The 16,204-nt window shown below is 48.5% G+C and overlaps 1 protein-coding gene across 1 annotated transcript; it reads left to right on the top strand.

Annotated features, from left to right (window-relative positions):
* Positions 1-2,439: 2,439 nt before the first annotated feature.
* LOC143528637 (midnolin-like) lies at positions 2,440-14,696 on the top strand. The gene is made up of 7 exons (XM_077024431.1): positions 2,440-2,745; positions 4,854-5,121; positions 6,447-6,534; positions 6,631-6,693; positions 13,259-13,687; positions 13,840-13,960; positions 14,079-14,696. Exons 1-7 carry the CDS (start codon positions 2,673-2,675, stop codon positions 14,429-14,431), a joined length of 1,395 nt encoding a protein of 464 aa, XP_076880546.1. The 5' UTR covers positions 2,440-2,672; the 3' UTR covers positions 14,432-14,696.
* Positions 14,697-16,204: the final 1,508 nt, after the last annotated feature.

The raw sequence follows: 16,204 nt of genomic DNA, 5'->3' as shown, positions 1-16,204 counted from the left end.
GACCAACTGCGACAGATCAGGGTGCTCAAACGACCCCTTTCTGAGAATAACCCATGGCAAAATCCCCGACAGCACTGTTCATTCCCATTAATACCGAACGCTTTAAACGTATTGATGAGCCTTATGTAAATATTTACTGGACGCATGAGGCTCACATAAACAGATGTACGAGTCTGAAAGAGGAAATAACCGCAGGCTTGCTGGTAATTGGGCCGGGGGTGGGGGGGAAGAGGGCCAAGCAATCTGGGCCAGAGAACTACGGGAATAATAACGCCGTAGTTCAGCGGGTTATATTTAGTGTCTGAGTGGACGGTACCGAGTGAGTGTCCGGCGGTACAGATGGAGTGAGTGTCTTCACTGGCCGTGGAGAGGAAAGACGTGACTGGTGATGGCCTTCTCTGTCAATGATTAGATGAGGGGGCACAGGTGAAATGTCAGTGTGTCGCCGTGTCGCTCTCCAGAGGCAATGTTCGGATTAAATTAACCGAACGTGGGACGTTGCTAATCCAGGCCAACGCAGGATTAGCGAGAAAGAACTCGGGAGCATGTGGGTAAATGTGTGTGGGTAGGTGAGTGGGTGGTGGATAAGTGTCTCTGGAGAACAAATACTGTAGACCAACCGACATTTGATACTTAAAAGATCGTGTCTTAACACATCTCCTGTGGTTCTGTTACCGCCAGAGGAGTCTTCAAAGGAAATATTCCGATAAAGGGTTCTGAACCGCATTGTCCATTGTTCCCATTGGCCATGTAGTAAAGCTTCATGGAAATGTGCAAGTCTCGACAATCAGTTTTTTGTTTGTTTGTTTGTTTGTACTACTTTGTCATGGTTTCACATTGGGTTCATGAATTAAACTATTTCGGCTACCAAACCTGGAACATGCAGTTGTGTCACAGTTTCTTTTCTCTCGTTTTATTCAGCTCTAAAACATTAGGCCGTGTTTAATACTTACATTATCTGTTTCCGCACTGTTATGACTTAATAAGGTAAAAGTTCGAACCCGGAAATAAATTATGTATGAAAACTACATTCCTGTAATATTCATCAGTGTTGCTATACTACCTTCATCTTGTTGAGGTTGACACAGGTGTGTTTTTTTTTACATTTCTTTATGATTCAACGAAGAGTCACTACAGAATAACCAATGTGGTGGGCTGACATATATGTGGGTGGTAAGAATTACTCTCTTAGGCAGGAATGCTGCTCACCCACATACATACGCCCTCTTGTGCCCCCACACATATATGTGTGTGTGTGTGTGTGTGTGTGTAAACAAGGAAGTGCATATTATATTTTAAATAACATAATATTCAAATTCAGCTCTGGTATGGGAATAATTTAATGGCCATGGTGGAAAGACTACCTGCATCCTTCTGCCCTGCTCAGAATGGAGCCAGTCCTATGTGGTACCCCTGGCTACCAATGCTAGATTACATTCTTGTGCTAGTAGTGCATGAGTGCATCTGAATAAAGAGAAACCCTTAACACAACTTTGTATGACATTAGGGAGCAAGGTAAAAACCTTCAAACATGCATTTGTGGAATCATGTCTTAATTTTCTTACCAACCCTCAAAAGAGTCTTTTTCTAGAATATTTATGTTTAGTAATATGTTAATTTACATTATAGCCTACCTAAATAGTGTTTTTGGTTTTGGGCCTATGGTAATCTATAGCAATGCTAAAAGAGCTTTTCGGCTCTTTCTGGAAATCATCTAAATTGTTGAATGTGCAAAGGTGATTGAAGGAATACTGTGATTAATACTTGTGGAAGTAAATATGGAATAATATTTTACTTGATTTTTCTTTTTCACAGTGCATTGCCCAATGTAAAAGCAATACATTGCTTCACATGTTCATTTCAAATTATGTAATGTTGTGTTGACGTTTTATAACTCCAGTAATTTCCAGCTGAAGTTAAGAAATTCGAGCCTATTCGCAATAATTGTGACGTCATACACTGATGACTTTTCCACGTTTCGCCATTTCTTATTTAATTGATGTTGTCAAGCTGTATGCAAGCTGTATACTGTAACTGGGATGTTACAGTAACAATCAGACTATTGTTTATCTCCGTGTTCTCGTGTATCCAGGCAATATGTTTTGCTGCCCTGGTTGCTTGTTTTTTCTTTTTCAGATATGTCGTCATGACTGGTTACTCCTCTTACATCTCATAGGCGTTCTCTTCTTTTACTAAACGACTTCTTAAGGTGGTTCCCTTTAGTGAGTTTTGCTTGGGAATAAAAAAAAACACATATATACGCTCGTATTAACGCCTATAGTGATTATAAAATATACTTGCAACATGATAAAACAATCTTATTGGACTTCTGTTGTATTACTACTTTTGAGAATGGAGTCGAAGGATTTGTTGGCACATCTACCTTAAATCACACGCTGACGTCGCAGTAGCGGACTCCACCCACTCTGTAGGGAGCCTAGTGAGATCTCACCTCGACTCCGACGTTATGAGTGCACTTGTCTGTAGGTTACAGCGAGCAAAGCACTCACGCTGGATCTGACCTGGAATACCGGCTAAGAGGATACACACAGCCCACATCAGCCGCACATACCACATACGTGGTGTCAAGCCAAACTGTAAAATTATTCACTTTGGGGACATAGACTACTGTCGTGGATCAATTTGAGCTAATTACAGATTTTACGCGATACATGCCAAAACTGGGGAACGTTGAGAATTTGGAAACTTTGTTGCGGAACTTTGAGGTTTTCGCTACTATTATTGGTAAGTCGATTTGTCTCCAGTGATGCGCCTCAAATGGTCTTCGTGCTTCATACAGTGGTTAAACCGTTTGTGTAAAAGCCAGATATAAGATTTTAACTGCTGCACATGCTGATCAAAATATCTTACAGCTTACAGTAGAAACAAAATGAAATAAAACAAATGTTTGGTGATATTCAGTGGTTTTAGATGTTTTAATTATTTGGACACCCTATCATATAATAATCGACAATCGTTGCGATATGACTGGACCCTGGTCGTGTTTGTCTTAAATGTTTATTTTACGATTTGTGGTAGATTCGTTTTTTGGGGGAATGGTCTATATAAATAGATTGTTTAAATATGATGAAGGGAAGTAAACATGCCTGCTGTTTCCTCATGAACCAGGCATCAAAGATTAGACTGCTATGCTCTGATCCCAACGATGGACGCTGTGACATGTAACCATTGACAACCACATATAGGCTCTATTAATTGTGTATATAGTGGAATTAGAGAGACATGTGCGTCCTCTTACCACGGGTAGGCGATCGAGCGTCTCTCTTGCTTTCGGGAAACTATTTCAACCACTATGCGAATAGACCAGTGTGATACTGACTATACTGACAATTTCCTCTTGTGCGTTTTGCACCGTCGCATATATATATATATATGCGCATGTGCGTGTGTGTGCGTATTTTGTCCCTAACATTATAAGGACTGAAGGTCTGCAGACGTCCAGCGACACTGCATCATTCAGTTAATGCCACTAAAGTAGGCAGGTAGTAGTCATTTGTTCATTCTCTTTGTGGCCCTGAATATATAATAATGTATTATTATTATTATTCGTTTTCTCCATTACAAGCTCCCTACTACGACAGGTATCTAAAATCTCAGTTTCGAGAATCGAAGATATCCTAAATTAATAACCTGTTTCACGACAGGGTATCTAAGCCTGAATATCACTGACATTGTTCTATTTCTGGACTAACAATCATTTTTAGACGACATTGATTAGTGACGTAAGTGTCCAATTCTGTAGCTTGCCCAGCCTTGAGTAATCTACAGTACAAAGTGTCCTTAGACGACGAATACGTTTTTACTGACATGCATGATAATGATTACCGTAATCTGTGTTGGTTAGTTAAATTGGACTCGTCTCGTTAGCTTGTATACTATCAGATGAGTAGTATCGTAGTACATGTACAAGTTCTACCACCTGAAAGTGTTTAGTTAACCCAAACCTATCCTCAAATAATCTGAATAGTATCCTACTCGGGATTATTTTGGCACCATGTCAGCAATATGCGACCGTACCTAAATGCATATGAATAGTAGTGAAACAATCGTGGTTATGCTGGGTCCCTTTTGTTATTGTAGCAGTTCACATTATGAATGGTTTAGAATTGCCGGAGTGGGCCGGCACTCCGGTGTTCCTAAGAAGATTAAGCCTCGCCTACTCAAATGGGATTCGTCCTCAATGAGGAAAAAGATGTGGGCCAGAGGAAGGGGGCGGAGCCTGTTCTCCACGTGGGTGTTGACGTCGCCCCGCAATTGGCTTAAATAATGACGTCTTGGCTCGCGCCTCCTTTGATAGGGCAGAGCGGCAGCGCTGTGGGCGTGACCGTAGCGCTGTGGGCGTGATCGTAGCGCTGAGCTACAGTGTAACGACGCTCAGCCGAAGCGCTTCTGTCGACTTTTCTTCGCCCGAGAAGCGAACGTGAGGCGTCGCAGGTTCTTACTTTGTCTGTAGGATGATCTCCTCGGCTTATTGAAATTGTGACAGTTATTACAGACTACAGAGCGCAGGATGTGCGTTTTATTTTGTAGGTATTGGACTCGATATTTGTATTTATAAGGATCTGTCCGTTGTGCTTGGCTAACGTAAAATACAATATTTAAGAACCGCCTTTTAAGAATCTGGATAGCCTCCCGTGGACTTCAACATATCTACAAGCAGGAATAACCGTTTCATCCGCATACTTTCTGGGAATATTTTCGCCTTTATCTACACTGGAGCGACGAGGAAGCAATAACGGTTTCTTCCTCTGAAAAACAACGGAACAGCCCCGGGAGGACTAACCATCTCTCTCTGCACGCCCCGCGCCGGTTTGTCTCCTTCCTTTACGCAGGCTATCGAATGGACCAGCATCCGAGCGCGCGGAGCTGCAGCACGCGCGGAGCCCCGTCCTGCGAGCCCGTGCCCGGCGCGCCCCGCGGAGCCCCGTCCTGCGAGCCCGTGCCCAGCGCGCCCCCGATGAATTTGCACATCCATTCCACAACCGGCACGCGCTTCGATCTCTCCCTTCCCGCCGAGGAGACAGTGGAGGGGTTAAAGAGAAGGATCTCTCAGAGACTCAAGGTGCCCAAAGAAAGACTCGCGCTGCTCCATAAAGAGACGTACGTATTCCTTCTGCGAGTTGTGCGGGTTTATACAAATTACGCTGTGCGTTTTATTTTTGATTTTTTTTTATGTAAAGTAAATAGGTCAGTGATTCTGCGCGCAGCTGTAACGTTTACTGTAGTCTTGTTCGCGTCGCCTGCACGCGTCTCATTCAGCAGTAGGCGCGTGCGGTGGGACGAGTATATTTTTATTTTAATGCATGTAGCTTATAGATTTAATGCATTGGTACCCATAAGATTTTTCAGATTTTACCCTGGCTATCTGATTTCAGAGGTCCGGTAGCTACGTGTTTGCAGTCTGTAAGTTTAGCACTGAACAATGCAGGTCTTTGGATTACAGTTATCATCCGCTATCATATACTTTGATAATGTTTTATACAATACACTGTAAGTAAACACTATATGCATCGTAATATTGTCCAGATACAGTTGGAAGGATCCCTTAATTAGAATAAGCATTTTACATGTGCTCCATGGAGACACTCAATGATGTACTAGAATATTGCTCCAGTGTTGCAAAGAAGGACAATGTTAGTTTCAGTGAGCTATTTTGACTGTCTAACAGCAACACAAAGGTGGTAGAATTGGAGAGAGAGAAAGAGAGAGAGAGCTTCTTTATCACTTGCAAATGACCCCTAATGGTTGCATTGTTTTTGCCTTGAGTAAAGCCACTTTAACAACCCCCATGAGTAATCACCACCAAATTACATCGTCCTTTAAAATCAAGGGCTGTGCTCAAGCTCTTCTTCTTGGTTTAGGTGCCTCCAGGCAAAGAACCAGGGTCCCTTTGTTCAGTAGAAGGTGACATTTAGCCCTAGCACTTGTCTAAAGGACTCCATCAACAGAGGGCTTTGGCCTTGCTGTGTTGTCTGAAAGCGAATCATAGCTTTAGGCTTTGCTATAGAATTGTCATCCACTGCTGAATTATAGTTTGCACATACTGCATTTTCCAGATTGTTACATAATTTAATTTGTGCTTTGAACAAATATGATAGTACAAGAGAAATGTATTCTTTCATTTAAGTTTCATACCCATAAGGCAAAGTGACAGAAACTGTATCTGGTAGCAGATGGAATATATTTGCATGGACAAGTTGCTGATAAGACTTTAGTGCTACTCTTGATAGTGGTGTATCTGTCACCAAATACAACAGCACTTACAGTTTATCATAAACATATGTCATTACCATGTAATAAAATCAACTTTATGTGTCCATTTTAAGTTTGACTTAATGCCAGTAAAATAGAAGAGTCACTTGATTTTTTTTGTCATAATACCAGTAATCTCTGAATGCTCATTTGGGTTTGAATGTTTTCTGTAGGCGCCTGAGTTCAGGGAAACTTCAGGACTTGGGAGTTACAGATGGGAGCAAGTTAACTCTTGTTCCAACAGTTGAAGCAGGCCTAATGGTAATAACCCCACTCACTCAGTACTACAGTCTTTTTGTCCCTTGCAGTCTGAATGCACATCCATTGATAATCACTCTCATTTCTCTTTGCTTACAGTCCCAAGCGTCGAGGCCTGAACAGTCGGTCATGCAGGCGTTGGAGAGTCTCACCGAGACACAGGTGAGACGTCTCATATGTTCTTCAGATAAGTCGTGCTCCTGGAATTTGCTGGGGAACATTTTGGGGAAAAATGTATATCTTAACTAAAACTGCACATATACCTCCATGCAATTAGTATGCATACTTTAAGACCCACCTTCCAATTTCCTGGCAACATGTCTGAGTTTAGACAAGCATAGACAGGCTCCCCCTTCAGTAAGACCCCAAGCCTCTTTGAAGACAAACCATATGCTTCCAGGGTGAAGTTGTTACTGAAAGCATTTAAGTAGACATTATCCTTTAGCTTAGCGACTGTTACACAGTACACGGAGCACATCTTCCGTGCATGTCCCGTAGAGGTGTGTGTTTGGCTGCATCTAAGATTATGGAGGCGCTCCCAGTAGTTAAGAGCCAGAAGGGAGCTGCAGTGACCCAGGTTCAGTTCCTGGCCCGGCCGCTGCCCGTGTGGAGTTTGCTTGGCTTGGGTGTCCTCTTGATAGTCCGGTTTGCTCCTGCTTTACAAAGGTGTACATGCTTGGTCGGTAGCCGTCTGTGAATTGGCCAGGTGTGAATGAGTGGGTGCATGGGCGTGTGTGTGTGTGTGTGTGTGTGCGGCCTGGAATGGACTATCGCCCTCTACAAGGTTGGTTCCCTGTTGTGCGACAGGCTTATCCTCCCCCACCGGTTTAGAAGATAAGCAGTTTAGAGGATGAATGAAATATTGCTGATAAAACACAGGCCCTCACTCCATCCAGTCCCTCTCCAGAAGGTATATTTACTCCGGAGATCCTTACCTTCTTGCGGGTGTGTTGAGTGTGTCGTGCTTGCGTGAGAGAGAGAGGCAGCTCGTAATCATGAAAGAGCAGTAAGATTGTATGAGTGAGAGGAGGAGGAGTGTGTGTGTGTGTGTGTGTGTGTGTGTGTGTGTGTGTGTGTGTGTGTGTGTGTGTGTGTGTGTGTGTGTGTGTGTTCGGGGGCTAACGGGGGAGTGCACCATTCTTCTGCCAGCAGCTGCAGTGTTGGCTGTTGCCTACAGAAAGGCTTTTCACATGACTGTCACCCAGGCCTTCCTCAGGCAACCTGCTGGTAGTAAAGACTTATTGAGCTGCCGTAATGATATGTAACTTCTGCTCCTGTATTTTTCTTTGCTTTTGATGAAAGACATTTATCATCTTTTGGCTAAAGGCCTTGTTATATATTTCAGTGGTAAATCTGTGTTTTTCTGGGAAAGCTTTTACAGTAGACTGCATTGGTGAAGTTCTGAAAATATGGTGGATGTGTATGTTTTTAGTACTGGATGACTATAAATAGGAGGTATGAATATTGTTTGGGGGGGAAAAGATGACTGATCATTTTTGTCAACTTGTTTCAGAGTCTCGGTCGGTGTTGAGTTTCCAGATGCGACTCAGAGCCAGGTCAAACGGCCTAGTGTGTGTGTGTGTGTGTGTGTGTGTGTGTGTGTGAGAGAGAGAAAGAGAGGGAGAGAGAGAAGGAGGGGGAAGGAGAGAGAGGGAGAGAGCGTGCAGATCAAGTTATGTGCCTGGAAGTATGCTCATAGAATTACAGCCGACGAGGCCGCCGTCCAGCAGTGTTAGGATTGCGCAGGACTCAGGCACAGAGCCCTCAGCATCCTGAGAAAAAACTATCTTAGACTTCCATGTAATCAGATAGAGAGCGCTTTATGGAAAAAGCCGACTGGCGGTGATTGGAATGGCACTTTTCCCTGGTTACTCCAGCTCTGTAATTTGAGGCTTCTGTGGTTCCTCGTGCTCCGGTGACGTCACGAGGTTTTTTTTCCCCTTCATTTCTTTCATCATCATTAAACACTAGGAGAACCCAGACTAAGACGTGCTACACTTCATTTTAAATTTCCCTTTCCCTTCCAGAAGGATGCCAACAGGTACTTCTCGCTTCATTTAAAGCGAGACATGAAAGCAAACACCAGGAGGTTTTAATGTGGTTTACTGCAGACACCACTGACCCACCTGCAGAAATAATGACCAGTGTACGGTTCCCCCAAGCTGGCGAGTTCCCTAATTGGAGTCCTCTGTGCTGACCTGCGTGTGCAGACGGGTAAATCGCTCTCTGTGGCCCCAGGGAGGAGAAGCGCGGTTTGCCTCTCAAAGCCAGTGCGTCCCCTCCGTCGGGTCGTTATTCCCTGCTACATCCCCACCTGCGGTGGCCACGCCCTCCGGCTCTCAGCTCAGAAACGAGCCAGGGCACTTGTCATTGTGTCTGAAAAAAATGGACAGATGCAAACGGTGGGGCTAAACAATATAGGGCGAGTCACCCTCTCCGTCATCCTTCCCGTCAGACCCGCCCACCTAACCCCCGTGGCCACGCCCACCTCCCCCCGCGGGAAGAGGGGGGGGGGGGAAGGGTTGCGGTGCTACACGAACATTGTCAGTGAAGTGCTGGGAGAGGAAATGTTTCTGCCCCCCCCCACTCGGGCTCTTGCGGTGCGTATGAGATTAGCAGTAAGGGCAACAGTGACTCAGATGTATCGGCGGGGTTTAAAAATAAGACGGAAGACACAAAGGACCACTGTGACGTGGTTCTGCTGGACAACGGTGACTCGTACGGGGGTTTAGATCAAATGAATGTCACCAGCACTGTGAACATTTCTGTTATGCTGTATGTAGGAAGACTTGGCTAACAGGAAGAGAGCTTTGCTTGTCAATGATACTAGATATGGCAATAATAATAATATGGCAATATTCAGTACTAGAAGGATTAGGGTGACACTGGTTAGCAATTATTTTGCTTCCTGCGATATATATAAGTATTTTTGTGTGTTGGATCCACACCTGTTTTCAGATGTTTTCTATCATCTGGAGTAATATTTGCATACTGTTTTCTATAGTATGGACGCCAAAGTACTAAAGTGCCTTTGTCAAGGCGACTGCCCCTGGATACTGAAGAGGGACAAATACATGTAACAATCATACATTATACATTTTGGAAGTAAATTACTACATGTTTATGTAATGGTGTAAGCAGCTTTGTGTATATCTATATGTTTATGTAAACCATAACTGATGTATCACTTAAAAACCATATGTGATAGAAAATTCTAAAAGCAGATTTAATTTCAAGGTAGAACTGCTAAGTTCCAAGTGTTGAAGGTTCAAAAAGTTCAGTGTTGCCCCGGTGCGAATTGTGAGTTTTGTTTGCGAGTGGTACGCCTCAGTCACTGCCTCTGTGTCCCCTCTCAGCCACCGTACATGAAGGACTTGGGTTTTGGAATAACCTCATTTGTTGTGAGGCTTAAAGGAGTCACAAAGCATTAGCCGAAAACAATGTCACTGTTTGTCCGTTCGAGGCTCACCCCACAAAAGGCCGTTGATGTTGAAGTCGGTGATGCCACGTCGTCGCGGGGCACGTGGATCCGTGTCATGAAACGCAGCTGCGTCTCACTATTGTGGACATGTGAAACGAACGTCTCTTATAGCACCGTCTCGCGCCCGTCTGAGCCAATCGTGTGTGAGTCATGAGCGGTGAAGTCTTCACAGTGCATTTTCCTGATCACACAGAAGGCAGCACACGAGGGAGAGAGGGAGAGAAGGAAGAGAGAGAGGGAAGAGAGCCACGGAGGAGATGAGAGCAAAGTCTAAGTGGATTGCTTCTTTGTAGTCCTTGATGTGCCTCAAAGTGATTTGATCGTTGGGTTCGGGTCGGGTTTGGAAAGGACAGGCGGGTGACGGCAGTTTGGTCAGGCGGCGTGTCGGGCGTGTCAGGAGTGCCACTTCAGATGTGGTCATCATTCAGCCGACGGTGTCCAGCCCCAACCAACACGCACCAGCGCCGTCCGTAACCCCGCCTCGGCCTGACCTTGAGCGGGTCATCGACCCCTTCCCTGCCATCTCTGAACATCGCCTTCTTTTCAGGATTTGGAAGATGCCATTGATTATTTTGCAAAGGGATTGTTATTGCACCCAGATCCTCTATGTCTCCATGTGGAGACTCTATCGACAGAACCGCCTTCCATCCCCCCAGAACCATCAACACCCACGCGTCAATGCCGGGGGTTAAGTACTCAGTTTTGAACCTTCTACACTGACGTAGCCCTGTGCCAGAGTAACCTGGTCTTTCTCAGCTGTGCTGTCCTTTGGAAGTGGCGTTTGTCCTTTGGCACTCAGTCATGGGAGTTGGGGCGCTGGATTCTGGATGGTGCTTCCGTGCGTTTAGGATCCCTGGCTGCTTGGCCCGATATGATGCGAGCTGTAGCAGTAGCAGCTTTGGATGAGGTCCTCGAACTGCAGGGACCCTGATACATAGCACTGACAGCCTCTGATTTCCAGGAGTGGGGGCTGGGGTGTGTGTGTGGGGGGTAGGGGGTTATACTCTCGCTGAATATTTCATCAGCTTCGAGCAGCATCTCCTCGCTGCCCCCCCCCTCCTCCACTGCATAGCAACCACAGCCCACCGCAGAGCAAAATGCCACGGTAACAAAAACAAACCAGTCAAGTGATGAACGGCAGAGAAACGTCGGTCGGGCATCCCGGTGGAAGGCCACGGCCACAGCAGACTCTTCTTGAACATCAGGCTGGTTCAAAGACCTTTTAGGTGCCTCGTTGAAGACCGTGGAGCACCACCAAATGGCCCCGCCGAAGCCCGTGGCCTTCAGCACAAAGGGCCGTTTGAACGGAGCCGGGCTGGAGCTTTCCGCCGCCCGACCCGTTTCAGGTGGTGCAGACGTCAGGCCAGCGGCGTGACACCGCGGCCCGGCCCGGGCAGCCAACACGGACTCTGCAACACCCACGAAGTCCCAGCTGCCTTGTCCGACTTCACCCTCTTGAGCGTTTGTAGACACAGGTCACATGTGCTACTCTCATCTGCTTTTCAGTGCAAGGAAGAATGCTGAGGTCTAGGAGCTGACTAAGACCATTCCTGGACAGCTACTGCATGTTTTCTGTAATGGCTTTCTAATATACATTGGCTCCGTTTCCATTGGTGTGTATCCTACATGTGAAAAAGCACCATAGCACCAAGACAGATATTAGAGCCATTTCCCTGTAGTGGTCATTTGTGTTGTGTTTTTTGGGGTTTTTTTTGTACAAGACCCATGCTCGGTTGGCAAAGTTTTGGCAGACAAGTTGGCTGAGCCGTGCGCCGCCGTTGGGGGGGGGGGACGTCTCCGCTGTCTGCAGTTTTTCCTCGCCCTCACGGGGGCCGCGTTTGAGGCCCGCTCGGGGTTCGCACACTCTCTCATTATGTGGGTGGCGTCTGAGCCCTGAGAGTGAGTCAGTGAGGCTAGCGTGTGGTCTGGCGTGCCCGCTCACGGACTCGCACTACCAGAGAAGGTAGTGCGGCGGGCTCTGGGCACGGAGGGCCTCTTCGTGCGACGCTGTCACAGGGGCTCTCTCTGCACCTGAACTGCGTGGGCCAATGCAAATCAGCCGCGGCTGTTCGCCTGACAGCTGTCAATCAGTTTGCCCGATTCTCACCTCCCGGGGTGACTTTTTGCTGACCTTTTGCGTGGAGTTTCCTGTCAACCTCAGCCTGGGTTGGCTAATCACACATTCATAAATCTGCCCTCGTAGACATTTCGCATGGGCGTGTCAAAATATGCGGATAAAGTTATGATAAAGGCGCATTCACGCGCCTGACGTCCACAGAGCTGGGCCGATCGAGACGTTGCCAGAGGCCCTCTCCTCCACTGCTGAGGTAAAGGTCAGGCTGAGAGTGCCGGGGGGCGGGGTCGACCTTTCGCAAGGGCGGACCTTCTAAAAGATACAGGGGAAACAAGAAGGTGAAGAGACCTCAGAGATACCAAGTACATATTGTAGAAGTCCGAGAGGTTTAGCAGAAATAAAGAACGCTTTCAAGACTGGCATGTTAACTCCTCTCAAAAGGCAAGAAACTCAAGATCGTCTCATTAGTTTTTAGTATATTTTTTTAAGCTGTGCAGCGTCTTTTTGTACTAGGCAGCTCATAGCCTGCATCTAGAGAGAGAAGAAATGATCTTGTGTCTGAATTGGGAAAGGAAAGAGGGATTCCTTAAATAAAGCAACTGTTCCTTTAAGGAGTGTCCTCCGACCAGAGCAGTAAGTGGTAACTGCTACAATGGAAGGCTGGAGGGTGAGATGGGATAAGAGGGAGGTTGTTATGAGTGCGGTGGGCGAGCCAAGTCGAGACAAGCCCTGTGTGCTTCTCTTCCTGATTTGTAGGGGTCAGAGCCCCCCAGGCTTGGCTAGGCTTCCCGTTCTGGGCACTCCTAAAATGGGCAAGCCTTCCAGATCCGCCCCGACCCCTCCAACAATCACCTATTATGTTGCCGGGAGGCGAGTGTCTCTACTTCCTGTTTCTATGGTGGATTTTGCAGGCCCAGGGCCAGACAGAAGTTGGCCCTTTGTGGGTGTGCTGAATGGTAGAGTTCAGGGCCGGGGGAGTGTTTGTGTGTGTCGATGTGTTTTGTGTGTGTGTGTATGTGAGCATGCTTTTACATAATCACACTCTGTCCTAAACCACCATTCATAATTTTGCATTCATTCGCTCGTCGTGCCTGGCTAGTTGAAGCCACTCGCTGTGCATGGGGAGATTCCTAAATTCTCCTTTCTTCCCACCCCCCACTTCCTGCTCATAGGTCAGCGACTTCCTGTCTGGCCGCTCTCCTCTGACCCTGGCCCTGCGAGTGGGCGATCATATGATGTTTGTCCAGCTGCAGTTGGCAACGCAGCACACGGGCGGGCAACAGCTGCACCACCGACACCTCGTGTCCCGCGGAGGCCCGGACGGCCTGGCCCGGGTCTCCCACAGCCCCCACCCTCACCAACACGCCGCACACCACGCCCACCATCCGCACACCACGCTCCCGCCCAGCCCGGTCAGCCCCACCCCCTTCCCCGCCTCCGGCCACTCCGCGCCCCCGATGTACCCCGCCGCGGCCTCCAGGCACTGCGGCACCCTGGTCCGCCCCTCGCCCACCCCGGACGGTCTCCTTCGTCCCCAGCAGCCGCCACAGACCTGCCCAAGCTCGCCCAGTAGCCCGAGCCCGGCGACTCCCTTCCCTGAGGTGAGGCTCAATTATTATTATTATTATTATTAGTAGTAGTAGTAGTAGTAGTAGTAGTAGTAGTAGTAGTAGTAGTAGGAGCGTTATGGATCATATGATGAAGTGTGTTGAAACATACCACCAGACGTTTGATCATATTTATCGTTTCACAGGCAAACTGTACGAGTAGGACCGCAAGTAGCTGCACCGTGCCCCAACGCTCCCGCAAACCAGGTGCTATCATCGAAAGCTTCGTCAACCACGCTCCGGGAGTCTTCTCCGGGACGTTTTCAGGTACTCGTTTGGTCCGGGCCGTTTCTTGCTCGTGTCCTGTAAACTCGAGGTGTGGGATGCCCAGAAGATTGGCCTCTGACCTTTCTCCTCTGCCCCCCCCCCCCCCCCCCCCCTCCAGGCACTTTGCATCCGAACTGTCAGGACAGTAGCGGTCGGCCACGGCGGGACATCAGCACCATCCTGCAGATCCTGAACGACCTCCTGAGCGCCACGCGCCACTACCAGGGCATGCCGGCGTCCCTCACGCAGCTCCGCTGCCAGACGCAGTGCGGCGGGGGGGCCGCGTCTCCGACGCCATCACCCCCTCCCACGCCCCCGGCCACGCCCCCTGCCACGCCCGAGCTCGCCGCTGGCCTCTCCCCAAAAGCTACCTCTGCCCCGCCGGCGAGCCAGCCCTCCCTCCACCCCTCCCTCCACCCTCTCGTCCAGTGCCAGAGCCAGGTCCGGATGTGCAAGCCTCCCGGTGAGTAGCACGGGGTTATGGTTCTTTCGTTCTTTTTATAAAAACGTTGTATTGAACGTCCAAAATGTCGCCGTGCGTCTGACGTGATGGATGAGGCGGTGCTGTTGTGCAACATCCGAAGGCTTTTGGTGGGGAGGAGGAGCGAGGGAGGGGGTGAGAAAAGACGGCACCGCCGCGTGGTTCCACCGGTGCTCCTAGGCAAAGCTCGTGCGGTCCGTTTGAGCGGCTTCGAGCTGGCAGCCACTGTGAATCTGGCCCCGTCCGCCCATGTGGATGGGGGGGGGGGGGGGGGTGAGATAGGCAGTTGAGATAGCTTTCACGGGCGTGTGGTACATTACCTGCTTTGTCTCCTAAACTTGAGGTAACTTACTCCAGCTCTCGAGCGACAGAAAGCACAGCTGTCACAGAGCACACGGACACGGGGATAACCCTTGTGTCTGTGCGGTTAAAAGTGTGATTCGCTAACACACTGAAAATGTGAAAGGGGGGCCATTGGACGCTCGAGGACTACAGGGCTTGTTGACTTGTTTCTGGGGTTTTTTGGGGGGGGGGTCTGGGATGGTGGAATCCTTCACAAAGAAATGCTGCTGTTTCCAGTCTGAGGGCTGTCCAACTCTTTTCCACTCTGGCTGGCCGGTTCTCAGGGTCCCATCTGTAAAAGCCATCCAGACTCTGGGAGCCAGCACTCCTCAATGACGCCTTGTGTACGGGGTGGTTTTTTTTTTTTGTTTTGTTTTTCTTTTCTTTGTTTTTTTTCTCTTTTGGCCTTTAAATAGAGTGATTTATTCAAGGAACATGAGCTCACAGAGAATGCTCATTGTGTTTGGTGTTGCGCAGGAGGGTCACCCTACCAAGAGTCCATTCATAAAAACTGTTGTTTATATCCGGTCACCAACTGCCCACTGATTAGTTTGTGTTTCTTCATGTGTGTCGGTGTGCGTCTGTGTCCGTGAGGGGGTGGAGCGGGTGTGCGTGTGTGGGTGGTGTTGGTGGTGGTGGTGTGTACAGAGACACGTCTTCCGGACGTGTTTGTTAGCTTAAGTTTCCTTTGTCAGCCTCGGGGGAGAGCAGGTGACCAAACACCGGCTTCGCACTCTGAGAGGGCATCGTCTATTAGCACCTGGTTACCGGCTTGCTTTACGACTGCTATGGCCATCCCAGAAATCTTGCTTGCTGTCCTGCAGGAATAGCCTGGGAGACAGAGACCTCAGTGTGTTCTGGGAAAGCTGGGGTTCCTGGAAATGTCACATACGTGTGCCGTCTCCATGAGGGCTGTGCTTCTCAGCCTGCCGCTAGTATGTGTGGCTGTGTGTGAGTGAGGAAGGCAACTGATCCCCCACCTTGACCCTTATACAGTCAGCTCCTTGGCTTTGGCTCCCTCTGGCCTTTGCATGGGGTGAGTGGGGCAGTCGGGGGGGGGGGATGGATTAGATTATGAGCCCCCGGGGGGGGGGCAGGCAGCTCGTGGGGCTTTGGTTACTGAGGCTTGAAGTCCTGCTGACGGTGTTAGTGCTCCCAGCCGAGTGCTGGTTGCCCTTCGACCAAAGGGGTAGACGGCTTAGTTGAGAGAGAGGTGGAGAGAGGCGGATGAGGTCCCCCTGAAGCCTGGAAGATCTCCTCCTTCTCTTGGCCGTTTACGTCCGTCAGGTCGGGCTGGTTTGGTTTGGGCTCGGGTGGAGGAAGGCTGGGTGCAGTTCCGTCTCAGACGAGAGGAAGATCGAGGGCGAACGAGACCGGGGGGCGGGGCGGCGAGCGGCCGAATTCCTCGAGACGCTCCTTTA

The sequence above is a fragment of the Brachyhypopomus gauderio genome, chromosome 12 (assembly GCF_052324685.1).
Source record: "Brachyhypopomus gauderio isolate BG-103 chromosome 12, BGAUD_0.2, whole genome shotgun sequence".
NCBI lineage: Eukaryota > Metazoa > Chordata > Actinopteri > Gymnotiformes > Hypopomidae > Brachyhypopomus > Brachyhypopomus gauderio.
The sequence above is the reverse complement of the archived record's forward strand: the minus strand, read 5'-3'. Positions and strand labels throughout refer to the sequence as shown.